We start from the raw sequence: 23288 nt of genomic DNA, 5'->3' as shown, positions 1-23288 counted from the left end.
GCTGCTTCCAGGGTCCCCCCAATGGAATGACATGTTCATAAAAACATTGCAGCATGTCCTCATCCACCTTATTTACCACATCTGGCACCTTATGACTTCTGGCTCTCCCCTAAAGTCAAAATGACTACGAAGGATAAACTCTGTGAATCAATTCAGGAAATCGAGGCAGCCATAACAGCACAACTAAAGACCCTCATGGAAGAGGGCTTCCAGAACTGCTTTAAAAAGTGGCTAGAGCCATGGGATAAGTATGTTTGAAGTGAGAGAGAGTACTTTGAGGGGGTTAATCACATGTCATTTACTGCTATTTTTTTTAAAAATGTAAACATACACTATGCTTTTTAATCACACCTCATAAAGGAAACAAAGTTGGAGGAGGTAAGGTAACTCACTCAAAGGCTATGCGACCTTTAAATGCTGGGCTAGAATTTGAACTACAGTGGTACCTTGGTTCAAGAACTTAGTTCTTTCCATGAGTCTGGTTGCAAACCAAATTGGACAAAAACTGAATCAAATTCAGTGGTTAGGTTTAATATTGACTTCATGGGGAAATTTGATTTGGTTCTTATCCAATCTGGTTTGTGACCAGCATGATGGAAAGGATTAAGTTCATGAACCAGTGTACCGCTGGAGTCACTGACAGAGCAGCGATCCGAGCCCAGGTTCCCACCCCAAGTTCTACACTTTTTTCTATAGCACCAGATTTCCAAAATCTGAGGGTGTGTCAAGGAACACTTTGGACAAAAACAATAGACCGGAGTACAGAAGCACACCATTGGCTAAAGTTACCCCCATGAAATAACAGTTTGATAAGAGTTAAACAGATTCATGAAGAGAAGCTCTATGACCATTACTGGAATCTTACCAATACCAGTATCAGTGTGTACGATGCTGGTAATGAAAGTATTTCTTATTTTTTACCGTTTCTCATTTCTTCCACCCATCCACTTATCCATCTATCTTGATTTTTTGAGCACCTACTGTATACAAAGTCAAGAGCATAAAAGCGTATGTTGGATTCTGGTCAAATTCTAAACTACAGGGCAAGGGATGATCCTACTCAGGCTGAAGGGGTAATTGGTCAGGGCCATGCCCCATATAATATGCTGTACCTCTATATCAAGAAATATCTGCCACTTAAGGACCAATATGCACACAGACTTTTGTATAGTCTAGTAGTTTAAATTTTTAAATAAATGTAATGATTTAAATAAATTAAAAATTTTAAAGAAATAAAATACTTCATCTTTTTCCCTTAAATGAAAAGTGATTTCAAATTTTTCTCTTCTTTTATTTTTCTTTTATTGGTGTATGTTTGCAATTCAAAGTGGGGATGTTTGTTTTAGACAGTTGGAACCTGCAAATAACATTTCTCCATCATTTTTTATCTTCCCCCCTCTTACTTCCACACTCCAGATCCTTATCTATTCTTTTTTCATTCTTAACCATCTACACACATCTTTCATGTGCTTTTAATCAAAGTGAACGTACCATTTTGTATGCTGCATTTTAAAGTCCATTTTATGCTGTATATCTTACCAGATGGCCACATGTCTTTCAAAGTTATCCTTCTTAAGATCAATGGAATATTCTGTCTAGTGAATGGACCATGACTTAGTCAACCAATCATGTTCAATCAACTTATATAAGGCTGTAATTAACATCCTCATGTGTATGGCTTTTTCCCCATTCTCTTAAATTATTTCCCTAGGATAAATTTCTAAGAGTAGGATAATCAACACAGCATATGAACATTTGTGTTCTTGGTGCATACTCTTAGCATCAGTCCCTCAAAGTGTTGCATCCACCCATGATTCCAAAGCAAGAGCTGTAGAGTTAAGAATAAAATTCATGTACTGTGAGGCTGTCCTATCCAGAAATATATCATGTCTCTTTTATGTTCACCTACTTTCACCTTCTGAAGGTAACAACTTTGTGGTTTTCTTCATATAGGTCACATATATCACTTGTAACCTTTATCACCTCTTCTAAACTTCAAGTATTTGTGTGGCCTTTTGAAACACGCCAATTTAAAAAGTACAAGTTGAGCGCACCCCTCCAGCAAACCCCTGCTGACTGCTGTGAAGCATCCAGGTTGTACGGAGCATTGGTAGTCCAGAGCTGAGTGGGGCACAGCCTTGACCTTCAGGAGCTCTCTCCATGCAGACAGACACAGTTCTGTAAATGGAAGTGTTCTCTTATGGGTTAAAATGGAGTTTTCAATGAGAAGCCATGGTGCTGAAGACACATTTAGGTTATTTTGTTTACTTAAAACATATTTGTGGAGCATCTGGTGTGCCAGGCGTCAGAGTGGGTGCTGAGCAGATTGCTATGGCCCCTCATCTTATAGAGCACAGACTCAACTTCATCCCTGTTGGAATGGTGACCTGAAATGGGAGGACAGCATTGGAGCCTGGTTGTAAAATAAGACCAGCCAGTGGCAGTGATGGGTTCTGAGAGAAGATGGGCTGTGGGGATCTGCAGACGGGAAACGATCTGTGGATACATTGATGCATGTGTACATGCCCCCTTGCACGCATGCGTGCATGCATTACCCATCTGGGTACCTGAGCTTGCAGGTCCTCCTAGAGCGGCTGACACATGGATGTGCGTGAAGGAGGGTAATGGGGTCTATAGGAGGAGAGGCTGAGTGACCACAGGCCAGAGAATGTCCTGTTGGGGTGAGAGGTGTGAAAGAGGTGCCAGGAGTGCGCCAGGATTTCCACCACAGGACATTGAGGTGAGGACTCATTCTTGGCGTGTGTGCAGCCAGCCTGAGTTCAGCTCCGTCCGGCAGGAACACAAATCTGTGCATATATCAATCCCTGTGTGGTAACTGTGGTTAAGCAGGGTGTTACTGTTTTCCTTTCCAACTTGAAGGTGGTCTTCCTAGTGTGTGGGTAGGAATTCTATGTGGTCTTTGATATACCTGCTTTCCCAATCTTGCTTTCCTTTGTACGTGTGTATGTGTTGTTATTTTGCATTAGAACGTTGCTTTGCTTCTTCATGTAGACAAATCCCTCAACATTTGTGATTTCTTTTCAAAGCTGACAAAGTTATCATTCTGCCATGGCTCTGAGAAACAGTTCATTCTATTTTTAGTTTTTTGTCAGTAATTTGATTTTTTTAAAACTATAATTTGTTAATACATCTGCAGTTTATTTAGATGAATGTAGAATATTGTCCAAACTTTTAGGCAGTTTTCCAACATAATTTATTAATTCACTTCCCTTGTGATTTGAGGGAAATAGATTGTTTTATCACATACTGAATCCTCAAATGTAGTTAAGTCTATTTCTTGAGTCACCACTTTGTACTGTTGCTCTACCTTGGCCCCAGTATTGAATAATTTTAATTGTTGTTTTATAAGATGTTCTAATATCTAGCAGAGCTAGAAATGACTCCTTCCTCCCTTAATTATTTTCTCTTTCAGAATATTCATTGTTATTCTCATCTGTTTGTTGTTCAAGATTAATTTTAGAATCATTTTCTCAGAGTAAAAATAAATCCTATTGGGACTGTGTGTGTGCACTCTTGTTAAACTATAAATTAACTTGGAGAAAATAGGCGTTTCATAATACACAGCCTTCCCATTCAGCTATGTGGCACGTCTCCTCTTTGGTGTCTTCACTTTCATTTTGCTAAATTTAACAGCTCTGTGGTTTTCCTCATATAGGTCACATACATGGCTAGCCACCTTTCTTCTCAAATAAGCAAGTGCTTCTTTTCACTTCCCTTCCCACCTCGACCTTTGTGCCCTGCGTACAAATGAAGCAGGCCCCCTTTACCTCCTCCATGGCTGAACCCTGGTATTCCCTGGAAATGTATAATTCCAGATTTTCTAGAACAAGTGCAATTTCAAACATCCTTTGCTTTGGCCCAGAAAATATGATCACAATAGCTAGAGCCCTGAGATTGCTGTTTGCAAGTGTTCAGAGTCAGAGTTGGGATCAGGCAAGGTCTGAAAGCATCACCCTCAGTGCAGGGCAGTGATGAGGAACCTTTTAGAGACTGAGTGCCAGACTTTAACCCCAAACCCACTTATTTATCAAAAGTGCCCACACTGTGATTAAACCTGAATACTGAGGTTTTAGTTTAGAAAAAACCAATTCTACATTAATATCTTTTTGTCTTAAAAGCAAAACACAGTAACAAGGGTGCCCTAGGTTCCCTAGCACTGGTATAGGAGGTGATATTTCTGGGGATGTTTATGATCGGGGCAAGGGCCATGATAAAAGCTATGTGAATTTCCTCTGCTTAGCATAACATTTTTCTCATTTCTCCAAGATCCCTACAAGGTCCCACTGTTCATAAGGGACCACAGGAAATAAATAGGGAATTTGAGTAGTTCCATAGCCCTCTTTCTATTACTGTCAAAAATCTAGATGCTGAGAACCTGTGGTCTCATTCTGCTGCTGGTGATGTGGCCTGCCCTGCAGAAAGGCTCTCGGTGGCCTGAAGGGTCCTTGTCTTGGCAGAGAGTCGTGGTGGTGGAGGAGTGGGGAGGTATGTCTGCTTCTGCACTGGAGTGTGGGCATGGCGGACACAGCTGAAAAGCATCCTGGTACCCTGGCAGGGTAGCCTGGCAGTGCAAACGGGAGTTAAGGAAGGCCTGGCCTGGGTGAAAGGGTGGCTCACAAAGGGAGCTGCTAGTATGGCCTACTAGGGTGTCCAGGGAAGTAGTCAGTTGGGTTTCCTTCATCATAGGCTAGTGTTGTGTTTATATAAGCAGATAATTGATGGGGGTGGGCTTTAGGTTGAGTCAGGTCCTCATCCAAGGGAATGGGTCTCCCCTGCAGGCTATACACTGGCCCGGCCAGAGGCCACAATTTCAAAAAGGGCTTTAATCACAGCAGGGATGACAGAATCCAAGAACCAACTTAGAAGCCCAAACATGGTGAAGAAGGGGTGGCAGTGGGGGTGGTGAGGGTCTAAGCTCAGACAGCCTATGAGTATGCTGGCTCATGTCAAGCCCACCTGATACTGACTCTTTGGATCCACCCCCACACCTCACTCCACTGGCTTGTGGAGCTGGAATGTCCCAACATACCATCTTCTAGCTGGCCACAGCTCCAGATCTGGCTATTAAGACCTGGCCCAAGGAATACAAGTGTTTGGTGTACCCGGCAATGGGCAGGTCAGGCAAAGATTAGGTGAAAGGATGGCTCACAGTGGAGACCCTCAGGACATTTCCTGTGAGCATGTTCAAGGAAGCAGAGTCAACATTTTTCCTGTCAGTGGGGCTGGGGATTTAGCTCAGTGGCAAAGCACCTGCCTGGCAAGGGCAAGGTCTTGAGTTTGGTTCCCAGTACCAGAGAAAAAAAAAAAATTTTCCTGCCAAGCTAGTATGGGCCCCACACATTACTTGCTACTTTTATGATTAAATAGGCAGATACTCAGTGTCTTTGGTGGATCTGCCCCATTTAAAATGAACTCAAACTTAACTAATCTTTAGAGTCACTCAAAGACATTTTAAAATTCCCAGCCTCATTCTCAGAAATTCCAATTCAGCAGGCCCAAGATAGGACCCAGGAACTGTAACTCTAAAAGTGTTCTGGGTGATCTAGATGTTGGGCCAGATTTCTAAACCACTAGTGTGGAACGCCTACTGTGTTCCAGATGCTTGGAGGGACTTTGGTATCTTCCTGAGGGATTTGGTTCCTTGACAAAGATGGCAGGCCATGTGGCATGAGCTGTGGTGCATGAGGTGATCTATTGTGGTCATATGTTGTTGCTATAAAGCTGGATAGGCTGAGGTTGCCATAATATAGTTGTTCTGGTGTCACAATCTCCTGGGATTCATGGAATATCAGCCTCCATACTGATGTCTCAGCAAGGAATGATATCTTGGGCCAATACTTTGACACTTTACATCTTGATACTGTGATTGCTTGTTTTCATTTAATTTAAATGCAGCAAGAGATGAAGGGGAGAGATTTTCATGGTCCAGACATTGTGCTCAGCACCCAGAGAATATCAGGGATGATTCTCACATAGTCTGGCCCTCTAAGAGCTCATATAGTCTAGTGAGTGACACAAGCACACACTTTTATGACCAAACAGTCTCTGAATTATTACAATAATAGACGTGTTACAAAGTGCTGTAAGAAAGGAAGGAATTTTATCCCAGTTGGCAGCTTCTCAGAAGTTTTCTTGGAGGGTTGCAGCACAGACAACATTTCAATCCAGTGTGACCCAGGAATCTGTCCAGAACCAGACTGCAAATATGGCTTAATCCATACTCAGTCCAGAGACCATATTCCTCCAGGCCAGAGTCCTGGGCTAAGGAATATTAGGACTGCAGTTACTGGAACGGGGACTGGGAAATCTTACCAAGCTATAGGAATCCAGCCGTGATGGTGATCTCTACTTGTACGGGATTGGGATATCTCTGTCCTTCTCACTTCTACTTCTGCCTTCCAGATCAAGCCAGGAGACCCTCTACAAGGGTCTGCCCTCATAGCTGCTGGCTTTGGAGCACAAGTGTGAGGTTCTGCCGGTATCCCTGTCCTGTTCTTTGAGTCTCTTGGCAAATTTGTGGTTTCACTTGGACATATGTGCATCACTCTGCCCTGGGTATGGTGGGCATCCTCAGTTCTGTGGTTCTTGGGAGGCACTGCTCACATTTTCTAGGACTTGGCTTTCTAAGAGAATCTTGGGTTACCTTTTTAGGCCCTCCTTCCAGTTGTTATATACAAAAGCAATCTTCTGGGGCACAGTTGAGGGTTTAAGAATGGAAATGTTACCCATAGACTTCCTTGTTAATTCAGATAAGGCTTCCCAAGGCCCTGAAGGTTGCTATCTCAGGCTAACTGTCCGTGGCTGTGGATTGTGGTGGATCCTCTGCAGGGAAATCCACACAAACTTCCTTACAATCTTGCTGAGCAGTGACATACTATTTTCCAGTCTTCATGGGGTGGCAGTTTGAAGCATGACTGGACCATAGCTTGTTTTACATCTGAGGAAAGGTAGTCTGCTGAAACAGCCATAGGAGACCTGGTGGACTCTGATGGAGCTCAAGGGTCAGGGAAGTAGATAGGCCCTGAGGGCCTCAGAGAACCAGTAGGGCCTGTAGTCCTGGGAGCACCTCCAAACCATGGGAAATGCAGTCTGCACTCTTTCTTGGATTCCTCTGGGGTGATGGAACTTGGGCTCTTCAATCACACTAAGATGTCAGCTAACAGTGGTACCTGGCTGGCCCAGGTAATGAGAGCTGAATCTAACCCCTGTGGGACCCAGAGGCCAGCCAGGATTGGCTCCTGTGGCAGATGGAACCCTCTGAGGGTCACTCGAGTGTCCCAGGGGCTGGGCAAAGGCAGCCGTGTGACTTCACAGGGGTAAGAAGCATTTTTCTAAGGCCATGGAAAGAGTAAGTCATCAGGGCATCCATCTTTTACCCAAAATGTCACAGTCCTTAGAATCTTACAGTACAAGTCAAGACCGACAGAACATTCATCCCTCATGTATGGAGCCATTTAGCACCAGGGGCCCTGTTGCTGCAGAAAGAGCAGCCCTGCTGCCCACAGAAGGCAGCAGCCCACGTCACACTTGCAGTCAAGCATCAACCATTCCTACAAACAAGGGGTTCCATTAGTGTCTCCTGGGCCTGGGGTCACCTGTTCATTCATTAAGAAGAGGGATGGAGGAGCACAGAGCTGCGGTCTCGCTTGGTAGAGGTTGTGCTGTGAGAGGGGCGGGAAACACCTCTTCGGCTGCTTTAGCTGGCTGGGCGAGAACAAGGAAGCGCTAGGAAGAAACACGAGTGTGGAGGCACCATCAGCAGCACAGCTGGGACAGGCCCTCTGGTTTCAGAGTCAGCAAAACCCGAAGGCAGACTCCCAGGCCCCAGGAAATGTGCTGCACTCCCTGGCTTCCAAGCTTCATCACTTTGGGTCTTCACATCAAAGCTGTAGTTTAGAAGTTATCCAATTTTTATCCATGTGGGAGAAGATTCAGTGAGGTAAAATACCTGCTCCTCCCCATTGCTGTACAGTTAATAAGTGAAATGTAACAGGCAAACCCCATGTTCTTTACATTTGTTCCACCTTTATTTAGGTTGCTGGCTTGGTTCGGCTACAAGTGTTTTCCAAAGAACTTGTGGTCTCTATTCAAGATAAATGTAAGCCTTTGGAGTGTGGATTCAGCTGTTCCCCAGGAGCTTAGAGCACACTTTGCACTTTTTTTCATAAGGTGTTAGAATTTTCTCCTTGAGTGGGTGATATGAGACCCTCAGCCAGCAGCTGAAGAGCGCGTGAGTGTCCCAGCTCAGAGCCTGGCCAGGGAGAGGGACCAGAGGAAGGCAAGCACCAGGAATGACTGCGTGGGCATCATTCCAGAGGTGTGGCAAGAATTAGCATGGCTGCAGGGTAATTGCAGGCAGAGACCATGCTGCTGAGCAGGTAGATGATCCATACCAAGAGCCTAGCCAAGCACTAGGGCGTACACGGAACAGAGTCCACCCCTAGGAGAAAAGAACTTAACAATTGTCAGATCCTCACCCGTGAGATTCAGCATAGGGTCCCAGTCCTAAAGAGGACTTGCTGGTGAGGGAGGAATTTGAAGCAGAAGCTACTTCCACAGCATACAAATACTTCTGTGGGCAGGAAATAAAAGGGCCATAAGTGGGGTGACCATATATTCCTATTTGCTTAGTACAACCCTGGTTTACACCTTTTGTTCTAGGTAATTATTATTCATACCACCTTTCATTTTCTAAAGTGCCCCTTGTATAGCACGTGGCCACCCTCACTGTGGCTCAATAGGCTTCATGCCAAGCAAAGGGCTGGGCCTCACATGAGTGATTTAGACGCCATGGGTGATCCCTGAGCAAATGGTCTGCGAGAGTGTATGTGACTGATCCCTTCCTATCTCTCCCCTTCATCACATAGCCGTCTTTCCCTTGAAACCCTTTCCTACCTCAGTGCCTTTGTGCTTATGGTTCACGAGGTTGGAATATCCCTCATAATGTTGACTCCATCTCTCCGTCCCTTAAACTGTCTTCCTAGAGGTACCTCCTCTAACCACCTTATCCCGAAAAGCGGTCCTTCACCTTTTATTTTCCTCATGTCCCACCTTTCACCTGCGTATCAGTCAACTTTTGCTGTGGTATCAGTAGTTAAGACCTTAATAAATCAAGATCTTAATAGCCTGTACCTAGAGCATGATGTTCTCATGACAGAAGGAAAAGCTTCAACAGATGGAGGCAAACCACCCAAACACATTGAAGCCTCTGCTCGGCAATGCCTGTATCACGTGTGATCACATTCTGTGGGTTAAAGCTAATCACAAGACCAAGACCAAAGTCAAGGGCAATAGGGACAAAGGTTCCACATAAATGGATGTATAGCAAGGACAGGGAGGGAGCAAGTGATTGTGAGCAATAACACAACCTATCACAGTAAGCATCGCTGATTTCATTTGTTGTTTGACACTCTCATTTGACTGCAAACTCCCAGAAGGTAGAACTGTCTTTTGTTCATTGTACCTTCAGGGCCAGTCATATGGCAAATCCTTAATAAGTCTTAGTTTCCTGTCTTTGTCATAATTGTTATTATCTGTGTTAGTACTGGTATTATTGTATAGACAATGCCAAAGTAGTAGAGGTGGAAGAGGATTTGGTTTAGACTATGCCCCTCCCCCACCCCCGCCTATTAGCAGCAGGATTTTACTCTTCAGCCCTCAAAATGATGGAACTGCAGCCAAGACTAGAACAGGTACGCATTGGGGTGGGGGGAAACTTGACATACAGACTCCTTGAGTACAGTAGGAAGGATAAGTACGGGGTGGGAAAGACCCACACCACTCAACAGAAATCATACTAAACATTTTTCACATGGACAAGAGGCAAGAACATTCTAGAAAGATAAAATAGCCTGGATGGAAGTACAGACATGTAGTCTTGTACATTTGTAAAGCTGCAAGTGGTTTAATCTAACTGGAATAGAGTGTTCACTGGGCAGAGGATGAAGATAAAAGAGCTTGGCAAAGGTCTTAGGTTACTGAGAGTCTTGAGCCCCTTTGAGAAGTCTAGACTTTATCCTCTATGCAGCAGGGCGTCTTTAAAAGAGTTTTAAACAAGGATGCAACTGAATCGAAATTTGTGATTTGCAAAACTGCTCTTCCATACTGAGCCAATATTGAGGATGGGTTCAAACTGCCTGATGTTTAAAATGGGAGACCAGGAGGCCTATTGCGGTAGGAAAAAGACCTCCACTTAAAAGGGTGTGAAGAGGTTGTGACAAGTACAGGAGATACTGACAAGATAGAACCAACAGTAGCTACTGATTGGACATGGAGGTAAAGGAGAAGGAGTTTATGTATTTTTCTTAGGCAGCTAGATACTGTCATTCATGGAGGTTAAGAATAAAGGAAGCATTAGAAAATAGTTTAATTTCAGCATGCATTTCAGGTGCTGGTGGGACCTCCAGGAGTCAGAAACATCACGCAGTTTTGTTTTGAGTCTGGTTGTGACTGGGGGGCCTGGGATACCGGTATTTGTTGGCAAGGGAGTGGTATAAAGGAGAAGAGACAGGGGAGTGAGAAGAGGGCCTGGCCCATACCTGGGTGATGGCAGGACTGAATGATTTGTTGATGCTGAAGAACATTCTAGGTCCTGAAACCTAGAACCACATTTGGGGAAGAAGAGCAAGAGTTCAGTTTGGGACATGCTTTATTTAAAATAACGTGATACAAATCCAGACTTTTTCACATGATCTAAAAGACCTTTGCCATCCTCTGTACCTCACCTGTTCCTTCTCCATTCATCTCCATTCTTCTGCTACTCTGCCTTCCTCTGTCTCTCACCTACACCAAGCTCGTCCCCCCACCCCCGGGGCCTTTGCACTGGCAGAGTTCTCTCTGCCTGTACTGATCTTCCTAGGATAGCTGGCTCCTCCTCATCAGAATATAATTCAGAAGCCACTTCCTCAAACAGCCATCTCTCACTCCCTGATTGAAAGCTGCCCACCCCTATTCCATTTCTGCTTTTCCTTTTGCCCGTTCTTAGGTTGTGTCCTCTCTTAGCAATAAATTTCACAGGGGCTGACAGCTTATCCATCTTTTTGGCTACTAACCCCCTTCTTAGAACAGTAGCTGGCACACAGCAGGTGCTCCGTGGCTCCACTGAAGCCTGCACTAGGTGGAGACAATTCAGAGAGTGTTGCACATGGACTCTGGAGCCAAAAGAGATGTCAGTTCTGGAGCTGAACTTTTAGGAGATGCATGTCCCATGGGGAACCCTGATGAAAGCATGTACCGTGAAAAGACAACTCTGAAAGAGACCCTTTCCTGTTCCAAAATGTAGAAGTCGGGTAGAAGAGAAGAGCTTCCAAATGACTGGCAAGGGGCACACAGAGCAAGAAGTCAAACGAAAGGACTGTCATCAGGAAGGAGGGAAGGGCCAGCTCTGTTGAATGCCGTGCCAGTTTGCCTCAGGTCACCGGGGTTCAAATCCTGCTGTGCCAAGAGGTGGGAATTTGAAAGAAAAGCTAGGTGCAAAAACTTGAGCACGGTGAACGGTCTTTGAATCAGATTATATCAAATATGAATTTAATAGTACACACAAGGTACTCAGGAAATACATAGCCAGTACTCTGTTTGTCCTTGATATTCCTCTTGGAATTTGTGTGTATTTCTAGAAGGCATCCTCGGCATACTGTTTTTTTTACATTTATGTTTTTATAAGTACATGTTTGCAATACATAATGAATGCATTCATCGTGGGGAGTTGGTACATGTGTATGTCACATCTTAATCTTTTTGTCCTCAGTATTCTCATACAAAACTGGGGCTAAAGTTAATCTTCTTTCTGACAAGGAAAGACTAGCTTCACCCCCGACCTATGTCACCTTGGGAATTTCCCAGTCTCCTTGCAACCATCAAGGTTAAATGATAACTTTTACCAACCTCCAGTGCCAGAGATGATGTCAGGATAATGGAGATGGAAATGAATATACACAGAGCTGAGCAAAAAGAGGCAAAGGAAATGTGAGGGTCAGTTTGTAAAACCTCTGCCTCCAGCTCAGCGGTAGCGTTGATCAGCAGAGCTACCTCAGTTAGCTGATCCAGAGATGTACAATGAAGCGCGAGGTATCTGACTGGGGAACTTCTGCTTCGGTGAGTGTTGCTGGAAAAAATCACTCAAGCAGGCAAATTGGCACTGCTGTGAGTTCATGGTCACCAATCTCAATCAAACCTGCAACAGTGCCTGGCAGTCCATCTGCGTTTGTCCAGTCATCCTGGTCACCACTCCTCGGTGGAAACTATCCCAGCATTCCCCACTCTCCACTAACCCTTCCCCGCCCTCACATTGCACTTGAGAATGACCTCACTTCCACCTCGCAGGCAGCACCCTGAACCTGCAAATACCAAAGACACCAAGCCTGCAGACTCATACCTCTTCACTCTCCCTCCATCCTCTCTATTATGATAGAGAGACAATGAAGCCTTCCTCCCACCAAAAACCAATCCCACTTGTAGATTAATATTAAGAAAAAAATTTTAACATGCCCATGTTTAAGGTCAGAAGCCTTCAAACACTTGTAGCATCACAATAAAAATGCATTTCTATATTGCATCTAATGCACACACTTGCACAAATTCAACAGACAGTTACAAACAGTACTCACCTTTTCTACCTGGAAGGAATTCACATATTTTTCTATTCTCTTCCTTTTAATTTTGTTTTTAACAGCCAGCTCATGACCTACCATATCAATTTCAGGACCAGTCTCTAATGGGTGATAAACCACTGATTCGGACCTTTTGCTGTAGATTCTGCCTCACCACTCACATTCTACTTTGTTCAGCTTTCCATGACTACAGCAAATACCTGAGGTGACCGTATTAGGAAAATTTTATTTCAGCTCACACTTTTGGAGGTTCCAACCTATAACTGGTTGGCCCTTTGCTTTGTAAGGCAGCACATAGTGGCAGAGGCGAATGGTGACACAAAACTGTTCACCTAATGATAAGGAAGAAAAAGAGAGAAAGAAGAAGAGGCTGGAGTCCCCAGGGATCTCCCATAAGGCCCCAGCTCTGGAAGGTTCCACCGCCTCACAGGAGTGCCACTTGGGGAACCAAGACTCGCACGTACAGACCTTTGGGAGCCATTCACACTACATGCTTCTGGGAACTCACCCTTCTTCTGCCTCTCCATCCCACTCTTCTGCCAGTTCCTTGCTGTCAACATCTACATCATCTCAGGTGTTTCTCGGGTGTTTTTGTTAAGAAAACCAAAGCGTCTTTCTTCACAACCACGTCTCCTTGGTCTTGGCAGAATCTTGGAAACTATCTTTCACATCTCACACTTTTTTGACAAGTTCCCTGTCCTCAACGTGTGCACACCATACCTCCCAGTACTCCGTTACCCCACCCCATTGGGACCCCCGCACCTCTGGAACTTCTCACTGAGGCCACCAACAAGCCTCTCATTGCTGAAACCTGATGAGGCGCGTTCTTCAGCCGAGAGGATACTTCCACTCAGCAGGCCCCCCCACAGGTGGCCTCTCCTCCCCCGAGGCCCGCCTTGTTCCTGTGAGGACTTGCCACTCTCCCCTTTTTCCTTCTACCCCTTGACTGCTTAGTCTTCTCCTACTCGACAGCTCTTATTTTAAGTTTCTGTTTTCTAATACTATTGTCCACCTTTCCACATCTTCTTGACCTAAACTTTATCTTTTCTTTTGTTAGTTGCCTCTTAATTTCCCTGGCTGGTAGTTCCATTTCAAGGGCTTAGCTTTTTGTTGAATTGTAGTTCTTTCTATATGGAAGCATAGTAAGTATTCATCTGTACGAACGTGCAAATGTTTTTCTCTCCATTTATTTCTTACTGTTTAGCTTTTGCTATGGTGATTTTTGAAATCCAGGAGTTTTCTACTTCTTGAGTTTATAATATTGTTTCCCTTAAAATTTCTAACTTGGGTATAATGCTAAAGTCCTCCCCAACCTCTGAAATTATACACATATTCTTTATATTTTTTCTAGCACTTCTATGGCACATGGAGTGAGGTGTGGATCTAGTCCCTTCAAAACCTGCTTAACCATTTGTCCCCATGTATTCTACTGATCAAGCAACACTTTCCCTGCAAATTCGGAAAGACCCTTAACCATATGCTAAATTCTTACATTCCTGTGTGTATTTATCAACTTTTTTCAGTTCCATTGATTTCTTGTTTGAAACCAATACTACATAGATTTTCTTATTGCAGCTTCATAGCAAATATTAATGTATTATACTTAGTATCTGTTTTGGCAAGCTGTCCCTCCACTGGGTGGAAGCAGGTATGGTTGAGTTCTTGGGCTGTGGAACCAACCTGACTGGATCATTGTGCCAGCACAATCACTTACAGGCTGTGTGACTATGGGCAGATTATGTGAACACTTGGACTTAGTTTCTGCATCTGTAACATGGGATTAATAATAGTATCCACGACAGATATTGCTGTGAGGGTTAATAAGTCAAGTCATATAACACTCTTGGAATGCCAGCTAGCATCTCGTATGTTATTCTTCATCTGTCTCAAAGAGAGCATGACTGCTTTAACCTTTTTATTCCAATAGATGGATCTTACAATTACTATTTAGTACCAGGGAAAAAATGGGGTGGATCATGCCTGGAATTGGGTTACATTTATACCATGACTTGAGGATAATGAACTCTTCTCAAACAGGAATGCTGTCTCCATTTTTAAATGTCCTTTTTTATCTATCAATAAAGTCTTGCTGTTTTTGTTATATAGATTATGTTTGTATTATTTAAGGGCTGAATTTGATTTGCTAACACTTTACATATATGATTGTTTTTTCCTCACTGTTCATGTGTCCATGCATGAGTAGCCGGGTGTGACTACGTGTATCATGTGTACTATTGTTATGGGAATATTTGTATCAAATTAATTTAACTAGTTAACAGTTGGATAATATTTGCCTGTTTAAGATTATAAAGCACTGGTCATGAAACCACCTACTTCCTAAATAATGTCCAGTTTCTTCAAGATTTTTCCCTTCAAACTAATTTTTTTGTTTTGTTTTGTTTTGTTTTGTTTTGTTTCTCCGGTACCGGGAACCGAACTCACGACCTTGCGCTTGCCAGGCAGGTGCTTTTGCCGCTGAGCTAAATCCCCAGCCCCTCCCTTCAAACTAATTTTGATAATTCAGATTTTCCTGGGAGATTCATTTTGTCCAAATTTCAAATATGTTATTCAATATTATACATTCTATACTTTATAATTAGATCATTGCTTTAATTTTATAAACTTCTCCCATAAATATATGTACATATATATATATATAGTTCTTGTGTAGAAAAATCTAAAATTTCGCTTTTATTTTTTGTCTTCAGAAGCCAGCTGTTTTTTTCTTATTTTTGTCTCTCCTAAATTTATTCACCTTTTCTTTTCTTATTCCTGTTCATTTATTTTCTTTGTAACTTCTTTGATATAAACATTCATTTCACTTATATTTGTTTATTATTTAATAATGTGTAAGGCCATAGATTTTCTCCTTACTGTAGCTTTGGCCTAGGGTCACTGCTGACAGCTCTATTTTCTCTTTGAATGCAGAATATTATTTAATAAAAGTCTTAGGAATTTTCAAGTAATTATGGATTTTCTTTATTCTTTCATTACTGACTTCTGGTTTATTTGTTCTCTGAGTAGAAAATGTGGAGACATAAATTTTACTGTGTGGCAGAAATTATGGAGATTTCCTTGTAGCCTACTATAAGGTCCATTTTTGCAATGTTCCATATGAGAACCAGTAAGAATGTTTCTTACTTAAAAGGCCCCAGAGCCTTGTATATAACACATACAATATTTTTGATCCTCCTATATTTACTTTTTAAACTTTATATTAGTATATTTTAGTGTTTGTTTCAGTGCTTTGGGGCATACAGAATCATAACTATAAAGTCTTCATTTGGGAATGTGCCCACCTTCCATCTTTCAAATATCATCTTTGGCCTTTGTTTTAGGTCTTTGTCAGGATTAGTGAAACACCCCTCAGTTTGTCAGGCTACACCTGATAGCGTTTTGAGCTCACCAAAGCTATCCATATCCACGACAAAACGAACACAGTAACAGAGCTTTCCAAGAGTCCCCCTTTATATTCTACTCAAGATCATAGTAGTTTCATATTATGCACAGTAATGTTACACATCTGCTTGGTAATGAGCTTTCTACCTTTTTTACCTTTTTTTAAAATCTGCGCTGTCCAAGGTCAAGATCCAGGAGCACAATCTGGCAACTACTTACGAAGGGGGAAGGCACCTGATATCTCTTCTAAGCTGGATGATTGATAGTGATGAGATCACTTACAACTCTTGTTGTTATTCCTCATTTGGGACACTGAAAAGCAAGCTGTTTCCATTCTCTAATAGAAAAGTTAATGTAACATGCATAGCTGATTTTCCGGAGCAAGAAATATTAAACCTTTGTGGGGAATACCTCCCTTTAATGTGCTCTCTTGGGCTGCTCTAGGTTACCTCTTGAGATGGAAGGCAGAGCTTTTTAAGGTCATACTCTCTTCTTAACAGTGTTGGTTTAGCAGCCCCATCTCTTTCCAGGTGCAAGAAGAAATGTTTATTGGTAGCTGTCCAGTAGAATCTTGGCTTGAAAAATGAATCATCTAAGAATCAGGGATAAATATAACATAAAAGGGTGTGATGTTAATATTAAAACCTTTTGCTTTGTTGTTGTTCGCATTTGTTTCTGCCAGTAGGGCTTAAACCCTGGCTGCAATTTAGGTTCACCTGAAGAGCTTTTAAATCTGTGACTACTGGGCCTACCCCATCAATCAAGTAGAAATCTTTAGGACCCGGGCATTGGTAAATTGTAACCTTCTTCTAATGTGAAGCCCAAACAGTCTTGGCCCATTCCTTTCCTTCTATCAGAGTCACTTGTTTTCGCTGTGTGTCTTGTCTCAAGCCGAGGGTTATACTTTACTAGAATATTAATCTGCATGCATTTATTGTTATAAATGGTATTTTGTCTTCTCTTTTAGTATCTTACTTTAAAGTTCCCCTTTTATACTTCCTTGTTTTTTTCACTCGAATTCCTTTTTTTCTAATTTGATTGCTTTGCTTTTTCCCCTTTTCATAATTTTGAAGATAAGCTGTTTCATATTCTATCACTAATTACACTTAGCATCTTTAAAAACATGCTCTAACCTATATTTCTCTAATTAACCACAGAAACTATAAAACAGAATTTCTTGCAAGATGAGAAAATTAACATATCTCCTAGCTCCAACTTTACTCTTTATATCAGTATAATCTGAAATATTTTACCCTAGGGCTTGGGTGGGAGTAATATCTTATATGTTCTCTTCCAAGGAATATTTGTTACATTTGCAATTCATTTTATAATTATCTTTAGAGCAATTATGTAGATTCATTATTATATTAGCTTATTTGTTTTTTGATACTTTTTTTATTTTGCATTAACCACAACTTGACCATGCTTGAGTTTTTAAATTTGATTCATCTCTTGGTTGGACAGAAAACATCTTCCAGTGGTGTTTTTTATGAATGTAATAGGTTGCTACACTTCTTGTGGTCTTTGATATTTAATGATGTACTGGGTCACACCCTTTTCTACTCGAAATTATTTAAGGCCACATCCATATTATGTCTAAGTACAGATATGCATTGAGCATATCTAAGAGATATGCACTGAGCATCACACTCACTATTTTTCCCTACTTTTAGAACTGATAAGATGGGTCCACCTACTTTTACAGATTTCAGTCAGTTGTATTGCTTGTGGTTTGGAGGGGGATGTAGTTGTGAGGCTCCCATGTCCATGCCACCATCTTTTCTCATGCTGTCAGCAATTAGATACTCATTGATTCATTCATCAAGTGTTGATTGATGAATCATCATTGACTCACAGTGCCATGTGCCAGGTACTACTGTGGGAGCCACAGAAGTTCAGAGGAAGATTTCTAATCTTGTGGAGTATCTGTGCATGTGTTGGGAAGAAGGTGGGCCAGGTCATGAGAAACAAAAGAAGTGAACGGGACAAATTGAGAGATAAATGACTTTACATAGTTGTCCAAGATTGAGAATGGTTCTTCTTGAAAAAAGCTATAAAGAAAAAGAATAAAGTCTTGGAGTGATGGAGTGCAGAGTGGGGACGCAGTTGTTCTTAATTAAATTCTCTGTAGCAAATGTTTTTGTTCACATCCTTACAATGTTCCTGACCACTTACTTTCCCTCCAAAACTGTAGAACCTTTTCTTCAGTCCGTCATGAGCCCGTTTAACAGGCCACACAACTTGCCCCTCACTTGTCTTCAAGGTCATTGTCTTTAGGCACCATTTACACCTGAACTACCAAAAGCTGAAGAGAGTGTGGCTGTGTGTGACCAGAATTCAGTGCTGATATAATGCTGGAAATAAGTACATGGGTATCTAACAGATTTAAAGAACCCTCAAGAATGCACTGTCAGACTTAGACCCAGTGGGCAGTACAGTATTATTCTCACACTGAGAGACATGGTGGTGGAGCGGCTGGTATCCTGTTCCCTGGAGCCAAATTGCTTGGATTTGAATTTGTCACTGTCACATACTGGCTATGTGACCCTGGCAAGTTACTTACCTGCTCTGTGCCTCAGTGTCTTCATCTTTACATGGAGTTACTAATAGTGCTTACTTGGGAGCGTTATTTGACTATTAAATTGAGGAATTGTTGGACGTACTTAGAACTGTACCTATACTTAGTAAAACCTTAATAATCAGTACTATTAACTTTATAATACTAAAATGCACTGCCTAAAAGTTTTTTCATGCCCTTCTCACTCCTTGACTCAAATTCTTTCAAGACTCAAAAAAATACAGGGATTACGGGGATAAGACTGAATAAGGCTTAGGAACCCAGCTTTACTTTGCTGAATTTGATGGGAGGGCTTTCAGCAGCAGGTTGGAAAAGAAATACTTCAGGCAGGAAAGAGAAGATGGGTAGGGTAAGAAAAATTAGGAAGAAATTAGGGCCAAGCAATCACCACTTCCTTTGGTTTTTCCCTCTTTGATAAACATGATTTTATCATTAATTTCATCTTAATTTCATTGTAATTAGCAAGTCAAATCATTTACTCACTAAAGTATGAGTATTATTAGCATGAAGCATAAATATAAATGTTATAATAAAGGGATTTAAGGGATTACCCATATTCATCTTTATCTTCTTTGTGCTTTTATACATTTAAAAAAATGTTTAGGATGACTCTATAACATTTTTGCAGTCACAAAAATGAAATGTCATTTCATTTTGAAAAAAATATCACCCAGAAGTCTACTATCCTAATACAATTTTTACTTCGGGGCTCATGTCCAATATCTATCCATATATAAACAAGTATTTAATAGCTATCATCAAAAGTACACGTATAATTTTATGATCTAATGTTTTACTTTAAATGATATTTAACAGGCTTTCCACAAGGTCATATGTATCACTTTAATGATTGCATTCAGATGCATCACATTAAATGTTATAATTTACCTCACTTTATTGGGCTGACACGTACATTGCTCGCGTTTTTCCCCATAATAGAATTATGTCACTGTGAACATTTTTGTCCATGTAGCTCTTTTTCTTTTGAGCTAATTCCTGTAGATTACTGACTCAGAGTATCTGTGTCGTTCTCTGGCTCTTAATGAGAATTCATATGTTCCCTTCTGAAAAGATTATATCAAATTTACTCTGTAACCACCAATAGATGTCATTATGAGTTCCCACGGAGCCTCAACTGTAGTAGGTTTTGTTTTTTCTTTATTTTTTTCTAGTGACATAGACTGTTTTCCTACTAATTCTATTTTCTCTCATATGAATCCTCTGAGCATACTCTGCTTACCTTGGGGATATTTTTATAGAGTTATCAAAGCTTTAACTCAATATTGATATTTTTCCCTGCATCATAGTTGTTGCAATTAATTTTTGCAGTCTATATTTTCCCCTTTTTAATTTTGGGTTAGTATTTGTCTGTTTGTATTTCCATTTACTGCAGTTTCCTTGCCTCATCCTCCTTCCAGCATCTGTCAGTTACTGACCAAAAGATGACCTAAAAGAAAAGGGCTTTCTAGAGAGTGGGTCTTTAGGAGAGAGACAGCAGAGAGTAGAGGGGAGATAACAGCAAGTGGGCAGGGCACCGAGATGAGATCCTGTTGCCTCTCTCAATCAGTTTCTTCAAAAGCTTTGATCCCTGAAAGAGGTGCTCACCTGGCGCCTCATTAGCACAGGGTTTGATGTGGCTTGAAACTGTCAGAATCCCCATGGCTACCTATCATTTCCCATCAAAAACATTTAAAGGAGAGAAATGGACTTGCATTATCTCTGCCTGGAGATTGCAACCACTGTGTCTTTAAGCAGCTTCTTTTCCTACTGCTGCAAGCCAAGCTGAAAACGATTGGGGATGTGACTCTGCATTTAAGTTTGAATGACGGTTTTTCCCAACACAAGTTCCCAAGCGCATGCAGACACTGCCTGGGGTGAGCAAGAGGGGCTAAGAGAAAGCCAGCTCCCCCACGACTGCTGTTGGCCAAAGGGACCCTGCCAGTGCTATGCCCAGCATGGAACCCAGCATGTCCCCTGCCTAGAGCTCAGAGCCCAGCCAGTCCAACCCAACCCTGGTGCTCCCTTTCCTTCTATTGCTCTGTAAACTGAGAAAATATGCCCCCTGCCAGCCCTCGGTGGCCATGCAGAGAGCTGGGCATGCCCACTGACCCACCACTGCTCTTCTCTTGCAGTTTCCTGTTTCTTCAACTTCACCAGCCCCTCCGGGATCGTCCTGTCTCCCAATTACCCAGAGGACTATGGCAACCACCTGCACTGTGTCTGGCTCATCCTCGCCAGGCCCGAGAGCCGCATCCACCTGGCTTTCAACGACATTGATGTGGAGCCTCAGTTTGATTTTCTGGTCATCAAGGATGGAGCCACTGCCGAGGCTCCGGTCCTAGGCACCTTCTCAGGAAACCAGCTCCCCACCTCCATCACAAGCAGTGGCCACGTGGCCCGTCTCGAGTTCCAGACTGACCACTCCACGGGGAAGCGGGGCTTCAACATCACTTTTACCAGTGAGTCCTCCCTCTGTCACCTGCTGGTCATCCCCCTGAGGGTGTGCTTGTGAGGGTGATTAAAGGTGCTCCCATAGAGCAGTGTTGATATGGGTGGGCGAGTTCCCAGAGCCAGGCATAGAGCTCCTAGAACAACTAGGAAAAGGCATGAAGCCCTGCCTGCTGGGCTGGCTCCTCTTTCTGCGGTCTTGCTCTCTGTGAAGCATTTATTTCCATAGGTGTGGTGTATGACATAAAAGGAGTGAGCTCAGAAACTCGCTCTTCTCTCCTACTGCCCACCTCCTACTTAGCTCAGCTAAAACTAGGGAGGACCTAAAGGAAAGAAAGTTTCTGATATTCTTTCATTAGCTCCTGGGTCCCTCTGATGTGCTCCCCAAACCCCAAACACTACTTCCTGTTGACTTCTGGTGTTCCTTGGAGGTTGCCTATGCATTGCCTTGCCCAGATCCCATTCCAGGAGTCAAAGCACAAAGGCTAGGAGAAGTGTTTGTGTGTGGCCCAGAGACTTCTTGCAACCAGCTCTTAGGCTATTTCTTCCCAGATCTTCTCAGGGCTATAGTCTGCAAGTTGTCACCTCCAGTTTTAGTTCTAGAAACAACCTAACTCTCAACAGAGGTTATTTGCATTTCTATTTTGTGGCTACTGTGGGCAGAGAGGCAGGGCAGAAGCTTAGAGCCTGGGAACAGCAAACTTCTAGAGAAAGCAAGAAGTGATTCTCAGGTCATAGAAAATAATGAACCTGGTGAACTTGTCCTACAGTTGGGGGTGGGGGTGTAAAGCAGGGTCTGTTGAGCAATTAACTGGATCCTTTCCCACAGGCTGTGTGGGAAATGCAAGTTCCTAATTTCAGCTCTGCTCTATGCCCACAAACGCATGCACAGCTTATCCCTCTGAGGTTTTTCAACAGAACTCATCTCCCAGCTCGCATGCCTCTCTTTGGCACAGATTCCTTGCCTCCTGGTTCCACCTATCCCTAAGGCCCAGTTGAGCCAAAGGGTTAAGATGCTACATGGTAGACCACTTGGGATCCCAGATTCCAAAGCATCACCCAAGCTAAGACTCTGTTCCCCTCACCACCGTTCTCTGGGACACTAAACTTGTTGGACATCACCTCAGGACACATCACCTCCAGGGGTTTCTGTTCCCATCATCCAGAAACAGGAAGGACTAGAGTCCAGCTCTGCTTTTCCTAGTCCTCCTATTCTAACATGCACTGTCCTGGTTTTGGCTTCTCTGTCCTCCTACCTATTTTCCCCAGGATTTCAAGGAAAGGAGCAGGTATATATTACTTACCTTTCCATCCTCACCACCCAGCACAGGGCCTAGTTTGTGGTAAAGGGCAGTAAATGCTTTTTGAATGGAGAGATCCAGAAATGATTCCATGATCTTTCCTACCCAGACAGAAATGGGAAGAACAGGGGAAGAGGAAGCAGGGGAAGCCTACTGATCCAGGATGTGAAGGCAAAGAATTCACTGAGGGGATATTTGGGGCAAAAATGGAGACCTGCTCTGGCCAAAGAAAATCAAATTTTAATAAAACTGAGCTTTCCAGGGAAGCAGCAGATCCAGAGTCCTTGGCGGAAAGAGGCCCTAGGCATCCCAGAGGGCAAGCTGCGTGTGCAGGGCAGCAGACCCATCTGAGGACCGGCACTCCCTAGCATTTCCCTCCAAGGTGTCTCCACCATTGTCAGAACAATACGCATCCCACATGTGAATACGCAAAATCTGGGATGGGTCAAAATAGAAATGTTAATTACCACCCCAAATCCCACACCCAGAAATGATCCTTGCCAACATTTGGTGAACACAATTACAGCAGGCAGATCTTTTTCTATACAGTTATACAAATAGGCAGCTGGATGGAGAGAAAGAAATCATTTTTTAAAAGCTGGACCCCATCCCAGGCCTACTAAATCAGAATCTCTGAGAGGACAAGGCCCAAGCCTCTACTGCATTTTTACAGTAGAGGAAATGGAGTTGTATGTAGCCATGAAGCAGGAGTCCTTGGACAAGTGTTTGGGAACTAGCACAGTCTCCCCCTGAGGACATTAGTGTCCTCCCTCGTCTCAGCCGGTGGTCCTCTGGGCTAAATGCAATTTTACCAGGTGTCACCTCTCTTCTTGCTTTTGCCTCATGTAACCTGAAATCTGTGCCCTGTAACAAGGGCAGTGGTCCTGTTCCCACCCCCAGAGCTCCTAGGAGTAAAATTAATCCTTCTTGTAC

At 42.8% G+C, this 23288-nt stretch overlaps 1 protein-coding gene across 5 annotated transcripts in view; it reads left to right on the top strand.

Moving 5' to 3' along the window:
• Positions 1–23288, top strand: part of Csmd2 (CUB and Sushi multiple domains 2) — a 579269-nt gene that overhangs the window by 345715 nt on the left and 210266 nt on the right. For all 5 annotated transcript variants that reach the window (XM_013519720.1, XM_005395117.2, XM_013519719.1 and 2 more), the window contains one exon: positions 20739–21065. In XM_013519720.1, coding sequence (XP_013375174.1) covers positions 20739–21065 — 327 coding nt within the window. The remainder of the gene's footprint in view (positions 1–20738; positions 21066–23288) is intronic.

This window comes from Chinchilla lanigera, unplaced genomic scaffold (assembly GCF_000276665.1).
Source record: "Chinchilla lanigera isolate Chin_1 unplaced genomic scaffold, ChiLan1.0 scaffold00051, whole genome shotgun sequence".
NCBI lineage: Eukaryota > Metazoa > Chordata > Mammalia > Rodentia > Chinchillidae > Chinchilla > Chinchilla lanigera.
The sequence above is the reverse complement of the archived record's forward strand: the minus strand, read 5'-3'. Positions and strand labels throughout refer to the sequence as shown.